General features: G+C 40.1%; 1 protein-coding gene across 1 annotated transcript in view; it reads left to right on the top strand.

Moving 5' to 3' along the window:
- Nucleotides 1-1,737, top strand: part of LOC147610842 (RING/FYVE/PHD zinc finger superfamily protein) — a 61,371-nt gene extending 59,634 nt beyond the window's left edge. The window contains exon 7 of the mRNA XM_086785462.1: nt 1,181-1,737. Coding sequence (XP_086641588.1) covers nt 1,181-1,288 — 108 coding nt within the window. The 3' untranslated portion in view covers nt 1,289-1,737. The remainder of the gene's footprint in view (nt 1-1,180) is intronic.
- The last annotated feature ends 19,566 nt before the right edge of the window (nt 1,738-21,303 follow it).

Here is a 21,303-nt window from a genome sequence, read left to right as displayed (position 1 = left end):
GGTCTACTGGGGATTAAGGTGTCTTCCAGGCTAGCCCTGATTTGAACTAAAGATAATCATGTTTGGAGGGCCAAATACACGGCTGCCATTGACATGCCCTGTGTAGGGGCCAAGAGCGAATTATGTCATGGACACCCAATTTGGATAGGGCCAAACCTGAAAGCCTCCAAGTGTAGAATGACAAGGGGACCCCTTTTATAAGAGCTAACTAGCCCTTTTAAGGGAGCGTAGGCATACTGCTGGCAGGGTAATGCTTGTAGGAATGTAAACACTGGTGTGCTGCCATGAAACTCGGTATGGCATTACCAGCAACTTGGAGGCAGTGGGCCTGCCTCATCTCAGTAGGGTGCTAAATCAAGATAGGGCATTTTAATTATGTAGTTTAAAAATAGAATGTAAGAATGTGGAAAGCTCTGGAAGAATCAACAGTATCAGAAGCTTTTGAGGAGTGGGTATACAGGTTGGGACCCCGGTTACTGGTGCCAAATCATGGGAAAATCAAAGCACATGCAAAGGGGATCTTTAGCTGAGTACTGGTGCATGCGAAGCAGCTTAAAAAGAGAAATGATGATAAATGACCGCTTGGATTGTGATTAAAGGCATCAGAGAAAGGCTTTTAGAGTGAAGTAATGGGGATGAAGGATAAAGTCTTTCCAGAATATATATTTTTATACTGGTGGATTGGAGAGAAGCTTGATGTAGCGCAGTCTTGGTAAGTGAGAGCTTTGAGAGTTGTTAATGATGATCAGGATTTCACTGACAATGTGAAATTCCAAAAAGTGCCTGGTTTCGTGGCAGTTTGAGATATCAGAATGAGTGTGAGGAAGATCTTAACCAAGGTAGAGTATAGCAAGGAGGTAACAAGGAGATGGTCTCCACGCCCTAAGCAGGGATGTGTAGCATGTGAGATTAGTGTGACAAACTTCCAGCATGCTTTTTTTCTTGACAGCTGAGGCCTGTCCACATGCATGGTTGTGCTCTTACCTGCTTCAAACACACACTAGTGTTGTTTCTGTAGTTGTATGATTCCCCATAAATAACCTCCTTTTTCTATCCATCCCCTCCAACCCATCTTTTGAGTAATGCTAGCGAGTGTTATGACATGCTGTTCTTTTTTAGATTTTGAAGTCTTGTATGGGATTTATAATCGTATTTTGCTGACAGAATTGCTGGCTTGTAGGAATATGTTGTGGAGGATTTGGATGGTGAATTGCTGGGTTCAGATTGGGTACCACCTCCTCTTCCTCCTGAGCATGTACAGCAATTGAAGTCACTTGGGCTTCTGTGAAAGCATACATTGAAGCAGAAAATCTGTACCTTAGTAGATCCTAGCCCGTCCTCCATACATGTTATTCATTAGGTCAAAAACATTCAGGACGACATGCACTAGTTTCATAAGGCATGTATGGTGTCCCCAATAAAAACATTGGGTGAAATAGCTTTCTGAAGGTTCAAGATTTGTGCGCGTGTGGTGCACTCTCTCTCTCTCTCTCTCTCTCTCTCTCTCTCTCTCTCTGTCTGTGTGTGTATATATGTGAGTGCATGTGGAGGATACCCTCTTGAAACCATAGTTCCTAGAAACCATATTATGGTCAATGGGACCTGATATATCAACATAAAGTCTCAAGATATGTGTCAAGATGTGCACTGTGTGCATGCTGACGTGCCAGGGTGGGTGCGTTAAGAAATCTGTAAATACAGACGTGCAATACTAAGTTTATAACTCCTCACCAGCTACATAATGCTTTGTTTGCATCGGAGAAAGAGTGGCATTGCAGGGGACTGGCACTCCATATGTTATAAACAAGAGCTATTTAACACATGATGATGGGCGTCTTTCGTGTTTGCAAGTGTAGAGATCAGATCACATATGCATGCTTTTCTGACTTCCTGACACTCTATGATCCCATTGTTTTATTAGTGTTGAAGTCCATGTGCTATCTGTTCCAACATCTGTATCTGCCAAGTCCTGAACCATGGTTTAGTGTGAAATTGTCTTTAGGATTTTGCTTTTGTTGAGCTCTTTGGTCTCGAGTTAACCTGGGCAAGGGACTTGTTTTTTTGGGGACCAATATATGGCCAGTGTGACCTGTCCATTAATAAGAAAATAAGAGTGAGGCATGTGTGGTACACGGTGTGCAATGTGCACAAACCATGTGTGTAATCGTGTGCCGAAACAGGTGTGGGCTATGTCAAAGGGCTTGGAATGATAAGTACGTGTGCAAAGCAAGTGCTTACTGCTGCCAAACGTTTTAGCATGCCAAGCATATTGGGCAGTCCAGTTATGTGGGAGCAGTTTGATGTGTGCATAGCTGTTCTGATCTCTGCCTCCTGCATGTCACATGTGGTGCAGTATTTGGCATCTTGCGTTCTAATTAGCTGAGTTTAATTAGTTATTTTGATGTGGGTGTTTTCTTATTGGTTGACCATTGCCTGAGCCTTTCAAAACGAGCTGCTCTCTCCAAGCTGCAGCCTCTACTCTCAGACGGTGGGACTGTGAATTAGAGCAGTTGAGTGTTTAACTTGGTGTGGAAACAGGTGTTCGTGCTTTGATCTCTCTCGTAGACATTTGTGTAAGTTTCCAGGTACTTTAGGGTCGATGTGTGTGTGCAGTAGCACTTGAACGCAGACGTTCTTAGGGTGTTTTCCCACTATTTGTGTGAAACTTCCTGTAAATGCAAGTCCATGGCTGTATTGCCATGGCGTCGGAATAGTGCAAGTTCGATAGGTACTTTTCATGTTCGAATGTGTGATGCATAACACCTTGTAGATTCTCTTGAATGCACTGCACCGTTTGCATGCATGAGTAACGACAAACGGCTATCACGTGATCACATGTAGGTCTATGAGACAATGTTAGTACATTGATGCACGTCGATCACTCATTGGCATGTAACAAGGAATTAATATGGCCACCAGAGGCTAGCCAAAGATGGGGCGAACTCCATGAATTCAATATCTAGAGGATATGGGTAAAGCTTGGTTACATATGCTTGAAGCTGTGAGGCCTAGAGTGTATGCGTAAGGGGTAGCTGATGTGTCCTTGGAATATGTGCCTCACTAGTACCTTAAATGAATAATTAACATGATAACAACTCTTAGATATAGCCATGTGTACGTTGATACATGATAGCTTCTATGGATGTCGAGGATAGGGGGCAAAAGAGTAAGCTACTTCTTGTGTATTCATTGAGGTTGGTTTTGGGCTTGGGGCTTGCATATTACATACCATGAGGATTTCCATTGGTGAGATTAGGATCTGCTCACATTGTTAGGGAGATGAGGCTATATGAAGATGTGCAATCATTGATTGTGCACAAGATTTGCTAACAATTTGAGATGAATAAGCTCGTCATTGTAGAGCTCTATCTTTTATGATGACATGCATGTTGAGGCTTCATGTACATAGTATTACTTATTTTGGAAAGGCTTTAGATTTATATCTAAGTAGATTCAATATTTTGATTACTTATGTATGGGCATCTCTTGCCTTGAAATGAAGCGACTCAACAAATAATTATTGACTTCTAGAAAACATTAGTCATTGTTGTTCAACACCTTGTTTTTCAATATGCATACAATTATACAAGAAGCAATGTAGGGAAAACATTGCTATGCGGTGATAGACTAGATTTAGGGGTTCTTGTGATATTTTTCATGTATGCCTCTTGGAGATTCTTACAATAGCTCTAAAGCTACCCATTGAAGTAAAGATAGACAATGCTCACATGAGTGATAGACATGATAGTTGGCACAATTTCTATCTAGATGCCTTGACATACTAGTCTTGTAATATCATGAAATATCATGAAATATCATGCCTCGTGTTAAAAGTATAATTTTACCTAACCTTGTTGAAACATGTGTCGTTGGGAGCTTTGACTCAGAGCCGTGAAATGGAACTTCTTGGTTTTGGGTATGCTAGCCCATCATCTAGATTCTCACTATGTTGTAACATCAAAGAGCTCCATAGCCATGGGGTGGAGGAAGTTCTTGAACCACCTTGATGGTGGCAAGGATTACACTGGATTGATTTTACAAGAGGTGAAAGAAGAGGGGAAGCGCACTCTACAACGGATGCTATCCAAGCTTGCATCCACTAAACGTATGCATCTAGCAAACAAGCATGGATCCAATAGAGCTCATGCAAGAGAGTAGGTAGAAGAGAGATTGCAAGAGTTCTATTGCAAGGAGAAAGATTAAGTATTCCTTAATGTCAAAATTATCTTATATAGAGTGGTTAGTAATTCACTTAGTTGGGCATGACTTAAAGATAGTCCATGGCAACTATGCCTATTCATGAACTTAGACTTTTTAACCATAGAGTAAAGGCTAATTCATATATTCTAGCGTCGCTTTTCAAAATGCATGTTTTCGATGGCGCACAAAAGGTAAGATGATGAAATGCTTTACAAGAGTAGGACCTGTGAGGCCATGTTGACTGGAACGCTTTACATACCCCCTTTCCTAAAGGTGATCGTGCCCTCACGTTACTGAACTCGGGTGTTTCGACGATGGAGAGTTTGTAGTGTAGAGGCTTTTTGTTTCAATGGTTAGTATAGTCAAAGAAGAGGTCGAGGAAGAGGGAAAGAAAAGGGCAACGATGTTGTATGCTTGAAGATCTGGGAGATCCTTGCACATTCAAAGGGAATCTAGGTGATGGGTCATACCATGGAGCAAGCTTGCTCCCACCATGGCCTCCCCATCCAGATAGGTATGAGGATAATTTTTTGATGACAAGACTTTGGTGTAGATGCTTGGGGTTGCGAGTGTCTTGTCACAAAAAGATGTATCTATGATATGCGAAGCCCTTAGTGCATAATGAAGTGTTGTGCATGGGTTGCACAGGCTAATGGTGTGCTCGTATGTGTTATTTTCCATTTGATAGTTTTAATCCTTTTTCTTGTTTTGACTTTTTTTTCTCCTTTACCTTACGATTACCATTTATCCTTTTTTTGGGGAGTCAAAGTTATGATGCCTTTGTGGCACCCTTCTTCACTTGACGAGGGTTATGTATTGGTTCTTGGCCTATAACGCAAGGCTTGAGAGTTTGGTGAGATTTGGTCAGGGTTGGTGAGGCATGGCATAATAGTCACTCACCAACCTCTTAAGATCGAAAATGTCGCCGATGTTGTGGAAAGCAAAGATGAAGGGTTTGCGGGAAAGCCATCTTTGTCACATGATTACGAAGCTCTTTCAAAAGTCATTATGCGTCATATCCTCGAAGGTGACTACAGGTAGTAGTGGAAGAATTCGACCTTATTGTTGAATTTTATTTGTTGGTGAAAATTTGATCCTTCATTAAGATTGAATACCAAGCTTTCTTGACTAGTGGCACTATCTTGAGAATGAGGATTATGATTTTGAAGAAGCAACAGGTTGCTACTAACTGTTGTGTAAGTCACCTTGGATCATAAGTGGCCTATTGCTTATACAATGCCTATTCTCATATATGTCTATGAATTACATCATTAGCAATATCATTCTAGCTTGCTACGACATGCTCTTGGAGTCGAAATCACCAAAAGTATTCCATTGGATCATTACGAGCACCCGTCCAAGTTGTCGATTTGGACACTTTTGCTTCATAGCTTGTACATCTTTTTGGTGTCTTTGTCTTTGCGCTTTGATGTATAATATTACTAGATTGGCAACATATGTTAATCCCAAATTTGGTTAACATGACATTAACTACAAAAATCCACTACCCCCACATCACATCATGAGAATCACTAATAACACCACATCAATTATACATTGCTTGTTTGGTGGCCATGGAATTTTCCATGGGATCCTACAATTAGAAACTCTAAGGAACATTTTTAAGCTATTTCTTTATCTATTGGTACTAAACTTTCAATTATGGTGCTGTAACCATACTAGATGACGACGATTAAGAGTAGATGGTGGAGTTGTATTGTAGTATCCTATATTGCAATATTACACTCACACTTGCATCAGGGAAGCTACTGAAAAAAAGTCGATAGTGGCCAGACAATGAAGGATGGTTTGAAGAACTACCAGAAGACATTTGAAAGTCCACAATACCATAGTCTACAATCCGAGGGGTATAATCCTATTGTACAATAGAATCTTCATATAGCTACATGCCAATGTTGTAAGAAGGGCCTATTTCAATTTATCCCATGGTAGCTACCCCAATGATGATGAAGATGGAGAATCTTTTTCAAGATGTTGAATAGTTCTTTGACAATATTGAGACACCACAACAAGGACAAGGAACCACCAAATAAGGATACCTCATTAGATCTAGGCTACCAATATGATTCACATGCCACACCTATTGGCACATAATCTATTCCACAATCGTCCCCACCATTGTCCCACACTCTTTTTTGTTTCTCCTCTGCCTACTTCTATTCCCACGTGGAAAGTGTTGCACCTTACACTGACTCACAACTTGCTTAGAACTTGAAGAGGATAAATTCATCGTAGAGCCATCAAAAAATCCATTTGTCTCAACACTATCAATCTTTGCCTCCTTAGTGACTAGATTTATCGCAAACATCTAACACATTCCATAATCTAGGATTCCGAGGATGGAAACTACTTTAGAGGGGAGCATGTTAATGCCATTTTTTTGTATCCCAAGTTTTGTAATGCTCAATTGGAAATTAGAAAAGAGTCATTGTAACTAGTCCATAGGCTAATATTATAAAGTTAAGTTATTTTAAGTATTTTTAATGGATGTTAGGCCTAGTGTGAACATATACGACCACAAGATATTGATCATTGAAGTTTTCCACGTGAAATTGCATCTTTGTTCAGGTAAGTGGTGTGGGCTTATCGAGGTAAGGAAAGTTATAGAACATGCCACTGGCATGAACTTGCATTGGGACCACCTTCTCTTGATCGGTATGAACATTGGGTGAATCCCGATTTCACTCAGCACAATTGTGTTGAAATATACAAGTGAATAGGGTGTGTGCGGGAACAAGCCCTTGGTTAGAGGCTGTAAAAGAGAATCTGAGAGAACCTGTGAAAAGGTGAGAAGAATATACTGGGAGAGAATAAAGGATAGCATGAGAAGATTTAGGAAGTGTGGAGATATTCTGGGAGAGGTGGAGAGAATCAAGCAAAAGAGGTGGAGTGAATCAAGGAGAAATCAGTGGGATTAGATGCTTGGATGTAAACTCCATAAATTGAGGCATTGGCCTAATGAGAATTTGCTGGTTTTTTATTATCCATGCCTACATTAAGCTATTAGGTAATTACTCACTAATCACATTTTAATTATCATTTAATCACTTTAAGCTATTAGGTAATTACTCACTAATCACATCTTAATTATCATTTAATCACTTTGTTAATGATGTTGATTCTAGCATTTGATCCACCATAGCTCATCACATTGCTGTAATTTTAACATGGTATCAGAGCCAAGCCTAGAATCCATCAAGTTTATGAGCCCATTATCTAATTAATCAAGATTAATAGATAATTAGAAAATAATCAAAATTTTTAGTTATTTTTCAACTAACCTCTGCACCCCCAGCCAATGGAGGAGCTCCCTCTCCTTGCACACTCAACCATTGCCCAAACCCTTCTAGCCCAACATAGCCAACTCATTTGTGCTCCAGCCCAGCAGTCCAATCAGAAGCGCAAACCGCCAACGTAAGGTGAAGAAAATCGCGAATGAAGAGGCACCGTTTTTCTGAGGTGAATTTGACATTGTTGCTTCCACAGATCAAATGGGTCTAATTCCTCTTAGCCCCAGGTGTTTTCAAGCATGCTCTACAAGCTGTTGAAGTCAAAAAATTGATTTGATCAAGTCTTTAGTGAGATCCGAGCTCTTCATCAAATCTGCAGGTGACTTTGGTAAAATAGAGATTAAGCATTCAATGTTTGGTCAAATCTTATGTTTCTTGGCTTAATCCTCTACTAGACTAATTGCTATTAATGGCCTTGAAAGGATTTGAGCTCATTTGAACTCTAAGGCCTCAGATCTGGGCTCCCCGCATACTCTGTTTTTTACACACAAAATAGAGGATTAATTTGCTAATCAATGATTAATCAGTGTTAATCACTGTATTTTGGTACAATTGAGGGTTTAAATTAACCATTAGGTATCTAATACAGATCCCTATAACTTCAGATTGCAATTCGGAGTTGGTTTGATACTCCAACCATTCCGTACAAATTGGTTACCTTTGATTTAATATAATTTCTGGTAAATGCTGATAAATTTGTGATAATCATCATTTTGCATTTAACCCTTGGTTAATGCCTATAAATCACACTCAAATTCAAGATTATTCACAACCAAAGTTGCATTTGGGAATGTGCATAAGAATGAATGCTATATTCATTATGTATTGGGCACATTACATCAGTGTAAAAATGGGATCAGACACTGTCCTTGTCCAGAATAAGGCAAGAGGTAAGACCTCCCGCATAGATTTGGGTTTGCATTACATAATGACACAAGATAAACATCAAAAGCCCAAAAGAACTGTCAACAAAACATTTAAACATGTTGCTCATATGGAGCAAGAAGAACTGACGGACAAACTCATGGCCCCAGCCATGAAAGAAGAAGAACATCTCCTACCAAGAAGAGGATCCACACTAAGAAGAAAAGCTAAAGGAAGACATGGACACAAGAAGAGAAGCTGCCACAAGAAGACTAAAAGAAGAGGAAGACATGGACGCGTGAAGAGAAGTTGCCACGACAAGAAGACTGAAGACAAGAGAAGATGTGAGGCTCCAAAGAGTGAGGAGCCATGTGAAAATCTCAGAGAGAGAGAGAGAGAGAGAAAGAGAGAGAGAGAGAGAGAGAGAGAGACCCCACAACCCAATGTAACCTGCCCCAACAAAGTAAAACCACCTCTGAGCCACCCCGATGATGTAGGCCACGTGGTAGATGTATGTGTGAGCACTTTAGTCAAGGTCGCGGGCACTTGTAGTAAGCCTTGGACAAATAGAGAGAGAGAGAGTGTCAAGGACTATGAGTTTAGGGACTTGAGGCACTGGTCATGGGCTATTAAGTAAGAGAGAAACTTGGTATAGGGTCCAGGTGTGCTAAGTTAACTTGAGGGGAGGTGTGCTAGACACGCGGACTATCAAGTAAGAGGGAAACTTGGTATAGGGTCCAGGTGTGCTAGAGAGTATTCACTTGAGGGGAGGTGTTGAAATATACAAGTGAATAGGGTGTGTGCGAGAACAAGCCCTTGGTTAGAGGCTGTAAAAGAGAATCTGAGAGAACCTGTGAAAAGGTGAGAAGAATCTACTAGGAGAGAATAAAGGGTAGCATGAGAAGATTTAGGAAGTGTGGAGATATTCTGGGAGACGTGGAGAGAATCAAGCAAAAGAGGTGGAGTGAATCAAGGAGAAATCAGTGGGATTAGATGCTTGGATATGTAAACTCTATAAATTGAGGCATTGGCCTAATGAGAATTTGCTGGTTTTTGATTATCCATGCCTACATTAAGCTATTAGTAGTTAATTACTCACTAATCAAGTCTTAATTATCATTTAATCACTTTGTTAATGATGTTGATTCTAGCATTTGATCCACCATAGCTCATCACCACATTGCTGTAATTTCAACAAATTGTGCAATCTTCCCATATCTTATAATTGTTTAAGAGTTAGAGCTTCCATCACTACTTGGGTTGTACTCCCATATGATATGTTATTTTGTAGTAGCATGGATCTATCAATATAATGTCGACTGTGTATGGTGTGCTTTGGATTATTGACCTTCCATTTGGCATACATCTTTTGTGTATATTGGTTCACTAAGCGGACTTCGATTGTTTAAAAAGGGCTATTGAAGTTGCCATCATACGAGTTCCCAAGAATGAGGTGGATATATCTGTTGCTCTTGGACATGAAGGACAATGATGGTTCCTTCCCATCATCCTCCATTGGCTCTTTTTGTACGGTTGGTGGTAGTGCCTCATTGATGTTGGTCCCTTCATGGAAAGGTTCAATGATTGGGGGCTTATTTATTTAGGTGATGAGATTGTTAAGGTGATGTAGAACCCCCAAAAAGGTGGTGTTGAATGCATTGCAGCTGGTTTCCTAGTGGAAGCCTAGTGGAAGCCTAGTGGAAGATGAGGCTTAAGGATTGGTGGAGGCTACGGGAGAGGGTTGGGTGGGGTTTTGGGGTGGAGAGAATGAAGCGGGAGTAGTGGGTTGGAAGCGGGAGTAGTGGGGGAGAGGCATATTGGTCACCTGGTGCCATTGAAGAAGAGGGTATATTGGCTTTTTCAACTTGTGTGTCATCATGGTCCTTTGGTTAATTTTCCTTGTCTTGCTTCACGTGATCCTTTAGATCTTCCTTTGTAGACTTTCTTATCGTTCGAGGAGTCATTCCTCATCTTTGGGCCCACCACCACATAAATACGCAGCAGACGACACACTAAGAATGTCGTTTGAAATGGAGAGGGGGGTTATGACCAACATAGCACCTAGAGGCTCAAAGTTGGGAAAAACCAAGCCAATCCACATCTCATGGATGATGACCAAATTTAACAAAATTAGAGATCCCATTTAGTACCTAGAAAAGTTTGATCAAATTTATGAGGCTAAGGTCTACTCATTCGGACTTTGCCTTCTTGAAAGCAAAGAAGGCTAGTGGTTTATATCTTTAAACTCACTTAAAAAGGCCAGCTCAAGGTCTTGAGACACACTTTCACAGTGGGATTCTTGCCTAATGGTGCTAGATAGAGCCCAATTGCATAGATCTACAACCTTAAATAGGAGAAACTATATGGGATCACATGAGATGCGGCACCTATGAAAACACCTAAAAAAAGACTAGATTCCTTATTCCATCGATGCTCTTGAGACCGATGTATGACTGGTCTCTCAAGAGCAAGAGGCTTCATGACCATCTCTATAGGTCTAGGCACTATATCTTTGATGATGAGTGCTTCTTATAGTAGTGAGTCAATAGATCTAACAAGACAAGGATGTAGAAGTCATCCACTTGAAACCAAGAGATAGGGAAAAGCCGAATCACAATTTGAGAAGTAGAATCGACGATTCAAAAGCAATGATCGAAGGGTGAAATCAAAGAGGTCGAATCGAGATCCTAGAAGTGAGATTGATAATTCAAGATGTGAGATCGGCGAGGTCAAATCACGATTGAAAGATTAAGGGTGTGGAATCATCTAGAAAGTGGGATTGTCCAAGAGTCAGATCGCCACAATCCAAGATCGACGATTAAGGATGTTGAATCACCCACGATCCAAGAATCGATGTGATCAAAGATGTGAGTTCGGTGAGGTTAGACCACGTGAAGATGTCAAATTATTAGGGAAATGTGATCGCACGATCTAGTTTCTTGGATCATGATTGGAGAGAGAAAACCCTAGCCTTATGCTTGTATGAAAAAAAAAAACTTTACCTGCACCTTGCGCCCCCACCCCCTTGCATTAATTTAAAAAAACAAACAAACACAAATTTAAAAAATAAAAAATAAAACATAAAAAAAACTAACCCTAGCCCTATGTCTCCCTATGCTTGTGTACACAAGCAAACCCCCACCTGCGCCTTGCCACCCTTGACCATCAACACTGAGGAGAGAACTACAAGCCAAGGGCTTGGTGCCGTCCGTAGCCTGCAAAGAGCAAAGCAGGGGCTCTTGTTGTGGCTGGTGCCCTGTCCGCCTGTAAGAGTGAACGGAGAGGCAAGAAGTAGCTTGTGCCTTGCCCCCTGTTTGGCAAAGCAAGTGCAAGGAGGGGAGAAGAGAAAATGGTCTTGCTCTATGCATGCATATAGTATACATGCATCCACAAGATGAAAAGGTGTAATCATTCATTCTAAAGCTAGATTTGTCTTAATTTACCAATTTACCCCATGACATGCAATGAATTAGAGTTCCATGCTTGCACACCTCTTCTTTTATGAACATGCATGTGTAAATGTCCCTGTATGTGCAAGCGGTCATGATAAGAGGGCATGTATGCATATGTTGGAAAGCCTAGGTGTGTGTGAGAGAGCCAAGGAGATAGATCACTCTATTTAATTCTAAGGTGTTAAATTATAAATGTAATCACTGGTGGTTTATATGCTTGCCTTCTCTTTATGAATGGAAAGATAATGTGGGTGTGTGTAATTAGTGAATGTGGTATTTTCTTTACTTTCACAATTATTCTATGCTCACAAGGATTGCTAGCCTTCCAAATGTGCATGGCATGCTTAGATTTTGTAAAGATGCCGCCCGCAAATCCTCCATCTTGCCAAATAAGGGGCCAATTGTCGTCTATGGAGCTATCGGATCCATGCAGCCAAACAGCAAACAATCTCGACACAAAGTGGGGATTCCATCAAGTGCGCTCTGCACCTCCCTTCCAGGCATTAAACTATTAGACATGTCATTTCCAACTCTCTTTTACTCCATTTTATTCCCCTTTTATCCAAATATTTATATGATATTTTTAGGGATTTTTCCATATTTCTTAGGCTATTTTAGGCATTTTTATCACTCATGGACATTTGTCCTCTAATGCTACTAGCCAACTACTCGACATGAGATGCATATAAGCATGGCCATTGTGCCTTCATAATTCATTTAATACATTCAATACTTTTCAATTCTTGGCTCAAGTGTTGGATCTCTCTGGCTATCTACTCTCTCGTGTGTGATCTCTATTTGCTTCCGCTCTTCATATTCACATATTCTCACACGGTATCAGAGATCTCGATAGGAGTACAATTCTACATCTTTCTTTCACCTCACCTAGCATCTAGGGAGGAGTGGTCAACCCTCGGGTACCTACTTGCAACCTTTCTACTATAAATTCAAGAGGAGGATTCCATGGCTTCTACATAGACTATCATCTCTTCATCCATTCCTCAACTTCCCAACAAGGAATCCATCTTAGATGGAACCGATTATCTTGATTGGGCACTACAGATGAAGACTCTCCTTCGTTTGGTAGTATCATCGGCTATGGGGTATTGTTTTTGGTACTAATGCATCTCCTGATGCTACTTCTCCTCAGGCTGAGATTGATGCATGGGCTGATAAAGATGCAAGGGCTCATGCCTTTATCTTCTTCAACATAAAACCCTCTATTGCTTAAATTTAATGATAATGATGGGAAAACTACAAAAGAATTGTGGGATACCATCCAGAGAGGTATCACCATGAGAACTCTACTTAGAAGGTAGCCTTGGAGAATTAGCTCTCCAAAGTGAAGATCGCCGATACTGCTAACATCATGGTTTCTGTTTACGGAGTTCATAACCATTTAGAAGCAGTTGGTCTCTTTGGGGAGCAAAGATACTGATAAAAAGACTGTCAATCAGCTCTTCCTCGCCAAATTGCCTAAGACTTTCTCTGCTTTTTGTGATACTATATCACTTCTTCTTTCTACTCTTGGTCTACATACCATTGTTGGCATGATTTAGGATAGGGCCATATGAAAGAAGACCAACCAGGGTACTTTTGAGACCCTTCTTCAGGTGCCAAGGGCAAAAGAAAATGGTAGTCCAAGGTTTCCACGAGCAACAAAGGTAAGCATGAATCTGCTACCCTAGCAATCCCTCTCATAAAGAGCTTACTTGTTATTCAAAAGTCACATTCAACGTGATTGTTGTAAAGAAAAAGAGAGAAGGTGGTTCTACTAAGAAACCCCCCAATTAAACCTCTTCATCCCCACCAACCAAACTCAAAAATCCTCTTCCACCAAGGAGACTACCTTCATCGGTATTGAGGAGCTTCCCTTCTACTCTCATGTTCCTTCCACCTCACGTCTTATGGATTAGGCAGTTGATAGCGGGTGTGTACTACTCACATGACTCCTGACAAGACAATTCTTCATGACATTTGTCCCAGCTCCTGCTCTACATGAGATGTATATAAGCACGGCCGTTGTTCCTTCATAATTCATTCAATACTTTTTAGTTCTTGGCTTAGGTCTTGGATCTCTCTAGGCTGTCTACTCTCTCTTGTGTGATCTCTATTTGCTTCCGGTTCATTTTCACATATTCTCACACAAACTTTCCTGTATATGAGCTAATCAAGTGAGGTAAAGATGCCCAAAAGGTCAAAGCAGTGCCACATACCCAAGGTTATAATTGCTCGATAATCCAAAATTTTACCCCAACTTGTGGAAGCTCTATAATGCTTCCGTTCTTCCCACCAACATTGCCATGCTAGCAAGCAGGCCAAATAGCCACAACCACTTTAAAATGAGGCTCAAAAGTTCTCGGATCATATGGCAAGCCACCCATCGTTCGTGGCTTACCACTATTCTTGCCAGATTGGGTGTCCTAAATTCTTTCGTTCTCATTGACAACCCAATCTCATTTCCACCTGCCTATTAGACAGCCTCGTTATGTATTAACTACCAGTTTCCTATCTCAAACCATGTGTAGAAGTCAAAGCAAGCAGAATGAAAACTATTGAAGAAAGCAGTGTGTTGGAGTTTTCACCAAATGAAGCCTCTACATAGGAGCACCTTTTGCCCATTGCCCATGCATGTCACCGGACGAAGCCTCTACATAGGCCCACCTTTTTCCCATTGCCCATGCCCATTGCCCATGCATGTCACCTACAATATCCAGACGAAGCTTCTGCATGGACACACCTTTTACCCATTGCCCATGCATGTCACTTGCAACATCCCCACAGGCTTTGCATGTAATAGACACATAGGCTCTTTTCTTTCAGGAACCTGCACCAATAGCCACCCACGTACATTTTTGGATGGGGACCATGGTGGACATAAGTGTGTGCCATGGTATGCCCCATTGCTTGGACCTTGCAAGATCCACTCATGCCTAGTCTTTGACCACCCCGCCCATTGAATCCACCCTACCTCCATCCCATACACTGCACCAATATCCATCCACGTACATTTTGTTTTGGGTGGGGGGGACAATGGTGGATGTAAACGTGGCCCATGGTATACCCCATCACTTGGACCTTGCAAGATCCTCTCATGCCTTGTCTTTGACTGCCCCACCCATTGAATCCACCCTACCTCCATCCCATACACTCAACAATGCCAAGTCCATTGAGCCATAGAGGTCACATAGCTCCCTTATAGCTCTAGGCACCACCATGCGCAAATTTGTTACCATGCCTCTAACAAGATACTAATCTTGACTCCCCAAGAAAAGGACTATTAAGTAAATGTCAAAGAAAGCAGCAAAAAGAGTCGAAGAAAGCAGTTGTGTTGGAGAAGTGCACCCACACAAGCACACCTTCCTATGTACGTCACCTATATATTTCACTGTGGGTATCATCATTTTTTCACTTCTCACATCTCACGACTCACACAAACACATACACCTACAACTAACCTTGTCAACGTCAACCCTCCAGGTATATCTTTGGATGGGGGACCATGGCGAGTGCAAACCTAGCCCATGGTACGACCCATCGCTTGGAGAACCCTCGACCTTGCAGGCATAAGCCTAGCCCATGGTACGACCCATTGCCTAGAGAACCCTGTGACCTTGTAGGTACCTCTGTTGAGCTTCCATGTCAATGTCCTCTACACTTCGACTCCAATTCACACACTAACAAAGCCTCACCCTGGTCGAGAAATTCGTGTAGCAAAAGCCCAATCTCTAGGCATCATACTATGAGATTGGGCTTTTTCTAGACAAATTGGTTGACCATGGTTTGAGAAGTGGACATCATACCCTTGCCAAATTGTCCCAGACCTCCATCTACCCATTCCAATCATTCCATGGAGTCCTCACACTCATTCCGCCACTCATAGTAGGGTGCAGACCACTTCTACCCCACCACTACCTTATGTTGAAGGGTCTACACCACTTTCATAACTAGGAGTCCTTGCATGAAAAACCTCTACATCACCTATCAATTTCCATGCTGCCTTGACAAGATTCCCATTATGTGCACATTATATGTGCACATAACGGGAGCATGGGAACATGCTCTAGTGGGGCAAGGGGGGTTAGATCTAACCTTGGGTTGAGGTTAGGGTCAGGCAACCAAGGGTTAGGTCTAACCTTGGGTTGAGGTTAGGGTCAGGCAACCAAGGGTCACACATGGAAATGGAGAGTCGAGAGTCACTTGAGGGCCCTCCTATAATAGGGGCATGGGCCATTCTCAAGAGATGTTATCTGGTGTAGATCATTGTGTCTACTCTCTTGCCATTTCAAGCTAGAGCCAAGTGCTGCTGGAGTGAAGTCATATCTCTTGGTGGTATGGGACACTGTAAAGGCAAGATACGTGATACTTCATTGTATTTATGTGTGTACCCTTAGGCTCGGGGTGGATGAGTATATGCTTGGTTTCATGCATGTTTATGCATGGTTATTAGCCAGAGAGATATTAAGGGTTTTAACAGTGATATCAGAGTGGTCTCTAGTTAATTTTTGTTGTTTTTCTCCTCTTATGTTTCTCTCATTATTCCAAAAAATAAGCATTTTTAAGTAAATTTAGACATTTACTAAGAAAAAAATGTTTTTTTTTTTTGGTTTGTTTTGGTGGTCTATGCATTGGAAATGTCAATATGGCAGTTGGAACGCAGTGCTTCTCAACTTGGATGACGTATTGACATTGTGGGAAAATTTCGTAAGTGGAAATGCTATTTTTCTTTATTTTTTATGGTTAAAATAAACATTTATGGATTTTTAAACCAAAATACCACACATGATAATGTGGGTATTTTGCTAAAAAGGATTCCCCTACATCTCAAATAAATTTAGGAATTTGTTTCCTAATTTTTAGGACATTGTTTAAGCATTTTATGGTAAAAAAAGCATTTTTAATGCATTTTTTACGGCTTCCCGCAGGCATGCTATCAAATCTCTGGTGATTTCTACTGAAATGCAGTAGGGGATAGCATGTCGGTGCATCGGGTTCTCTCCCATATGCATGGTAATTTTTTCATCTCTCAAATCTAAATTTTCCTTCATATTCTTCTTCCTCGTGTGAACACCTCTTAGGTGAGGTAGATTTAATTAATATTAAACATCATTAACTTGTTAATCATGATTAGTATAGAAAATTATGATTAACACCTTAATCACACACACAGGATGGTGAGTGGAGAAAAGGGTTGAAGGAAGAGAGAGTGGAGATGGAGGATGAAGTGGGGGAGTGAGCTTTGCTCCTCTCCCCTCCATTAATCATGCGCGCTACCGGGGGGTGGGTTCTGCAGGCCGCTGGCGCACAGGCCCCCCCCCCACGTTTTTCTTCAAAAAAAAAAAGCTTTATTAAGATTAGCTTAAAGCTTTTTAAAAAAAATCTTCTTATTTCATGATTTTTTTTAACAAAAAAATTCATGATGAGCCCATTTGACCTTTGGGATCCTTTTTTATTGGCCTTTCAAATTTCGGTATTTTTTGTCTTTTCATTTTCCAACAACCGTTGACTTTCCATATTCCGGGATGACCTTTCGGTTTTCTAAATTTTTAACAGTTCGTATTCTAATGCGTTCGGGGTGCATTAAAAATTTTAACAAATTTTAAAATTTCATGAAAATTTAGAAAAAGGTTATTTCAAAAATTTTGGAATATCCGGGTTTGGTGACCGGCATGTGGTGTGTCCATTCGGACACCCATGACCGTTCAAATTCCTTTAAAAAAGCTTTTTTTTTGCCTAGAAAATTATAATTTTTAATTAGATTTGAGAATTGTCGAGAAAATTTGAAAATTTTCATATTCGATGGGATTCTCGGGGTTATTTTTTTAAATTAATAAAAATTAGAAAAATTCTAGAAATTATTTTGGAAATCCTAGAAATTAAAATTTTTGAAATATCAATTGTATTTTGGTAAATTTTATTGCTAATGTTTTTTGAAAAAAAATTAGATTTGGAGTGCCATAAGAGAGAATTTGATGGATTTCAAAATTAATAAATTTTGAGGTCCTAGAAAAATAGGAAAAAATCATGATAATTCTTTTTTCTTGAGAATTTAATATTTTCGGGGGTTATCTAGTGTTGAAGTACGTTTTTTACGTGTTGACATTAGATAGATGCGGATTATTTGCGTATAATTAATGCGATTATGCCTCGTATTTATAGTTGTTTTCGTTTGGTTAATTCTAGACGGTGTTTTCATGATTTTTTACCGTTGTGTAGCCACTAAATGCTAATTAAAGCATTTTTTAATGTACAGTGAGTTCTAGCGAATTGATTTGCTAGATCATTTTGGTTAAAAGAGGGCAAGTGAAGTTGAATTCAAGTGAATTGTGATTTTTGAAGAATTTTATTACAATGGCTCTCATGTTGACTTCTCAGTCAATGCGATAATATCGATGAGATGAGTGATCATCCCAACTTGGGTGGGGAAGATCTAAAATTTCAAGTTGAAGAAGAGGAGGCTGTTGGAAAGAGAAAATTTTTGTAAGTGACAGAGCGTCTTGAGGCAACTATTGCCAAATGTCATGACGAGATGGAGTCACTAAAGATGCAGATTTTAACTTTGCAAAAAGCTCTTTAGCGGCATCTCCTGCTCCTAAAAAAAGCGGTTGTTCCGTCGTTTTGCACTAAAAGTGTACGGCGATGAGAAAAAGGAGAAGACTCAAGAATGTGTAGATGCCTGGCTCAATAGGTGGACTACACATTTTGCCTTTCATCCATTCACAGATGGGCAAAAGCTGCAGATAGCGCAGGGTTTATTAAAAGGAAAGGCATTAACTTGGTGGAAGGATCTCAAAGATGATTCCATTCCCACCACTTGTTGGCAAAGTTTTGAGGAAGCTAAAAAAGAGTTTGTCCAACCAGAGGATGAATTCGAAATAATTGCCAAGCTTGTTAAAAATAGCATGGGAAATCAGTCTTTTAATAATTATGTGCAAAAATTTAGACAATTGGCTACCAAAGCCAATTCTGATGATTATACCTTGTGTGGGATTTTTATCAATGGTCTAGCTCATGATTATCAGTACAAGGTAAAGAAATGTAAGGTCAAAATGACTGATGATGCTATTTAGGCAGCTCAGGTTTTTCATAAGACTATGGTCGGTGCCTGGACAAAAGGCAACACTGAAGAAGTTCATACCAAAGAAATCTGTACACATTACAAAACTTCAAGGTAAATTTTCTGAAGTCAATATTATGCATCTTAAAGGAAGCCAATGTTCAGATTGTACTTTCAGTAAAGACGTTTTTGGTCCAAATGAATTATTTCATGTTTATGAATCAATAAATGGATATCAGGTTCATATTTTATTTGATCCTGGTAGTACTCACAATTTTATTAACAACATTGCGATACAAAGGATGAAGCTGGAAACCACACAGAATGATCACATGTACATGGTCAGGGTGGCTGGAGGGGGACATGTCCAATTCTGGGACAAGAAGGTGCCAAAAGTACCGTTAGATATCCAATTATATTCAGATAGACTTGATTTTCATGTCATGAGCTTGGGTCATGTAGACATAATTATAAGAATGAAATGATTTCATAAAAAAATAAGGATTTTTCTATTGATTGGGTCAAACATTTGATGTCTTTCCATCACAATGGAAACCTTGTTACTCTTAAGGAAAACATTGTTGTACCCAAGGAAACTTTTATTAATGAGCTTGAGTTAATAGAAAATCTTTTTAACTATGAACTTTTTCAATTAGTTATGGATCTAGTGTCTTCATGTTTTCATTTTGATGTAAACACTGTTTCTATGGATGTTTGGGAAAGTAAAGTGTTAAATTCCATCAAGAGCGAATTTCAAGATGTATTTCCTACCTCATGGATTACCTCCTAAATGAGTGGTGGACCATAAGATTCTTAGTCAAACTGAGGAAGATGAGGTAGCAAAGCAACTAACTGAATACTTGAGGATGGGTCAAATTAGGCCAAGTAAGTCTCCTTGGGGTGCACCAGTTCTCCTGGTTAATAAAAAAGATCAAGGTACTTGCCGGATGTGTATTAATTACAAACATCTTAACAAAGTTACAAATAAATACCCATTGCCTAGATCAGCCGATCTTATTGATAGGTTGCAAGGAGCTACGTATTTTACAAAGCTTGATTTGCAACCGGTTATCATCAGATCCATATTGCACCAGCAACTTTTCAACAGATGATGAATGATATATTTCGGGATCTATTAGGAAAATGCGTGTTGGTTTTCTTAGATGATATTTTGATATATAGTAAAACTTTGGCTAAGCATAAGAATCATCTTAAAGAGATTCTAGGAAGGCTCAAGAAGAAGAAATTGTATTGTAAATTATCTAAGTGTGATTTCTTTAAAAAGGAATTGTTATACTTGGGTCATAAGATCTCTCGAGATGGCTTAAGTATAGATTTGGATCGCATCCAAAAGGTTTTGGAATGGCGAGTTTCGCATACAGTCAAGCAGTTAAGATCTTTCTTAGGTTTCATGGTATTTCTTCAAAAATCAGTCAAGGATCACGAAGGATCCTCTCTTCTTGCCTCCATCTAAGTATTGAGAGCTCTCCCTTCACCTCTTTGGACAATGGAGTGAGGATGTAACAATGGAGTGAGGATGTAATGGACAAGCTAGTGCACCCACATGTGAAGTTACATTTGTAGCTCGAAGATAAGACCAAATGACACATGCTTCAGAAAGGCTAAGGTAAGCTCTTGACTTGAACACACACACACACACACACACCCCAGTTGGGGAAGTCTCAACTCGTAGATACCTCTTTAAAAGTGAAAGGTATCAATGGTAGGAATACCAAGGTACTTGGAATACTACGAACTGACACATATTGTGATGATGAGCACTGGTAGAAGACTTCTTGGTTATGCCTGCAAGAACACTAAAGGAACCATCAATACTTGGTTGTTGCAAGTCAATGAAAGATGTAAATTACATTACTTGGGGGAATTTCCAATCCCCACTGCTTAGCCCTTTACACATAACTCACCATTGCCTCTTACTCTCCTCGTCGAGAATCATAAGGAGAAAACCTCACCATCGTCTGAACCTAAAGAATCCTCTTCCACCTCATCCTCCATTGATCAACCAGTCCGTGGTTCTTTTCCCTCCACATTGTTAAAATCTTCTCGTCAAAATAACCAACCACCCCAATGGATTAAAAATCATCAACCCCAATCCACCTTCAAATGGGTTCCTAAAACTTCACTACCTGTGCCACCTCAACCAGCCTAGCAAAGAAATCTCGAAGAGACAATCTCTACAAAAGGTTCATATTATGAGTTACCCCAAAATGGATACCTACATGCTTACTTAAAAACTCAAGGATACTATAAGGGTAAGCCATTGGATTTGGATCCCTAAGCAAACACAAGTAGCCCTAGCCTCACCGCTAACCAACTCCCAAGTCTCGTTAGTGGTCACAAGCTCTAAAGGTTCAAAATCAAACAAGGGGAATAAAATTTTAGATGAACCTTCAGTATT

The sequence above is a fragment of the Cibotium barometz genome, chromosome 48, assembly GCF_041138505.1.
Source record: "Cibotium barometz isolate CiBa-2024 chromosome 48, ASM4113850v1, whole genome shotgun sequence".
Taxonomy (NCBI): Eukaryota; Viridiplantae; Streptophyta; class Polypodiopsida; order Cyatheales; family Cibotiaceae; genus Cibotium; species Cibotium barometz.
This window is presented reverse-complemented; position numbering and strand designations above follow the sequence as displayed.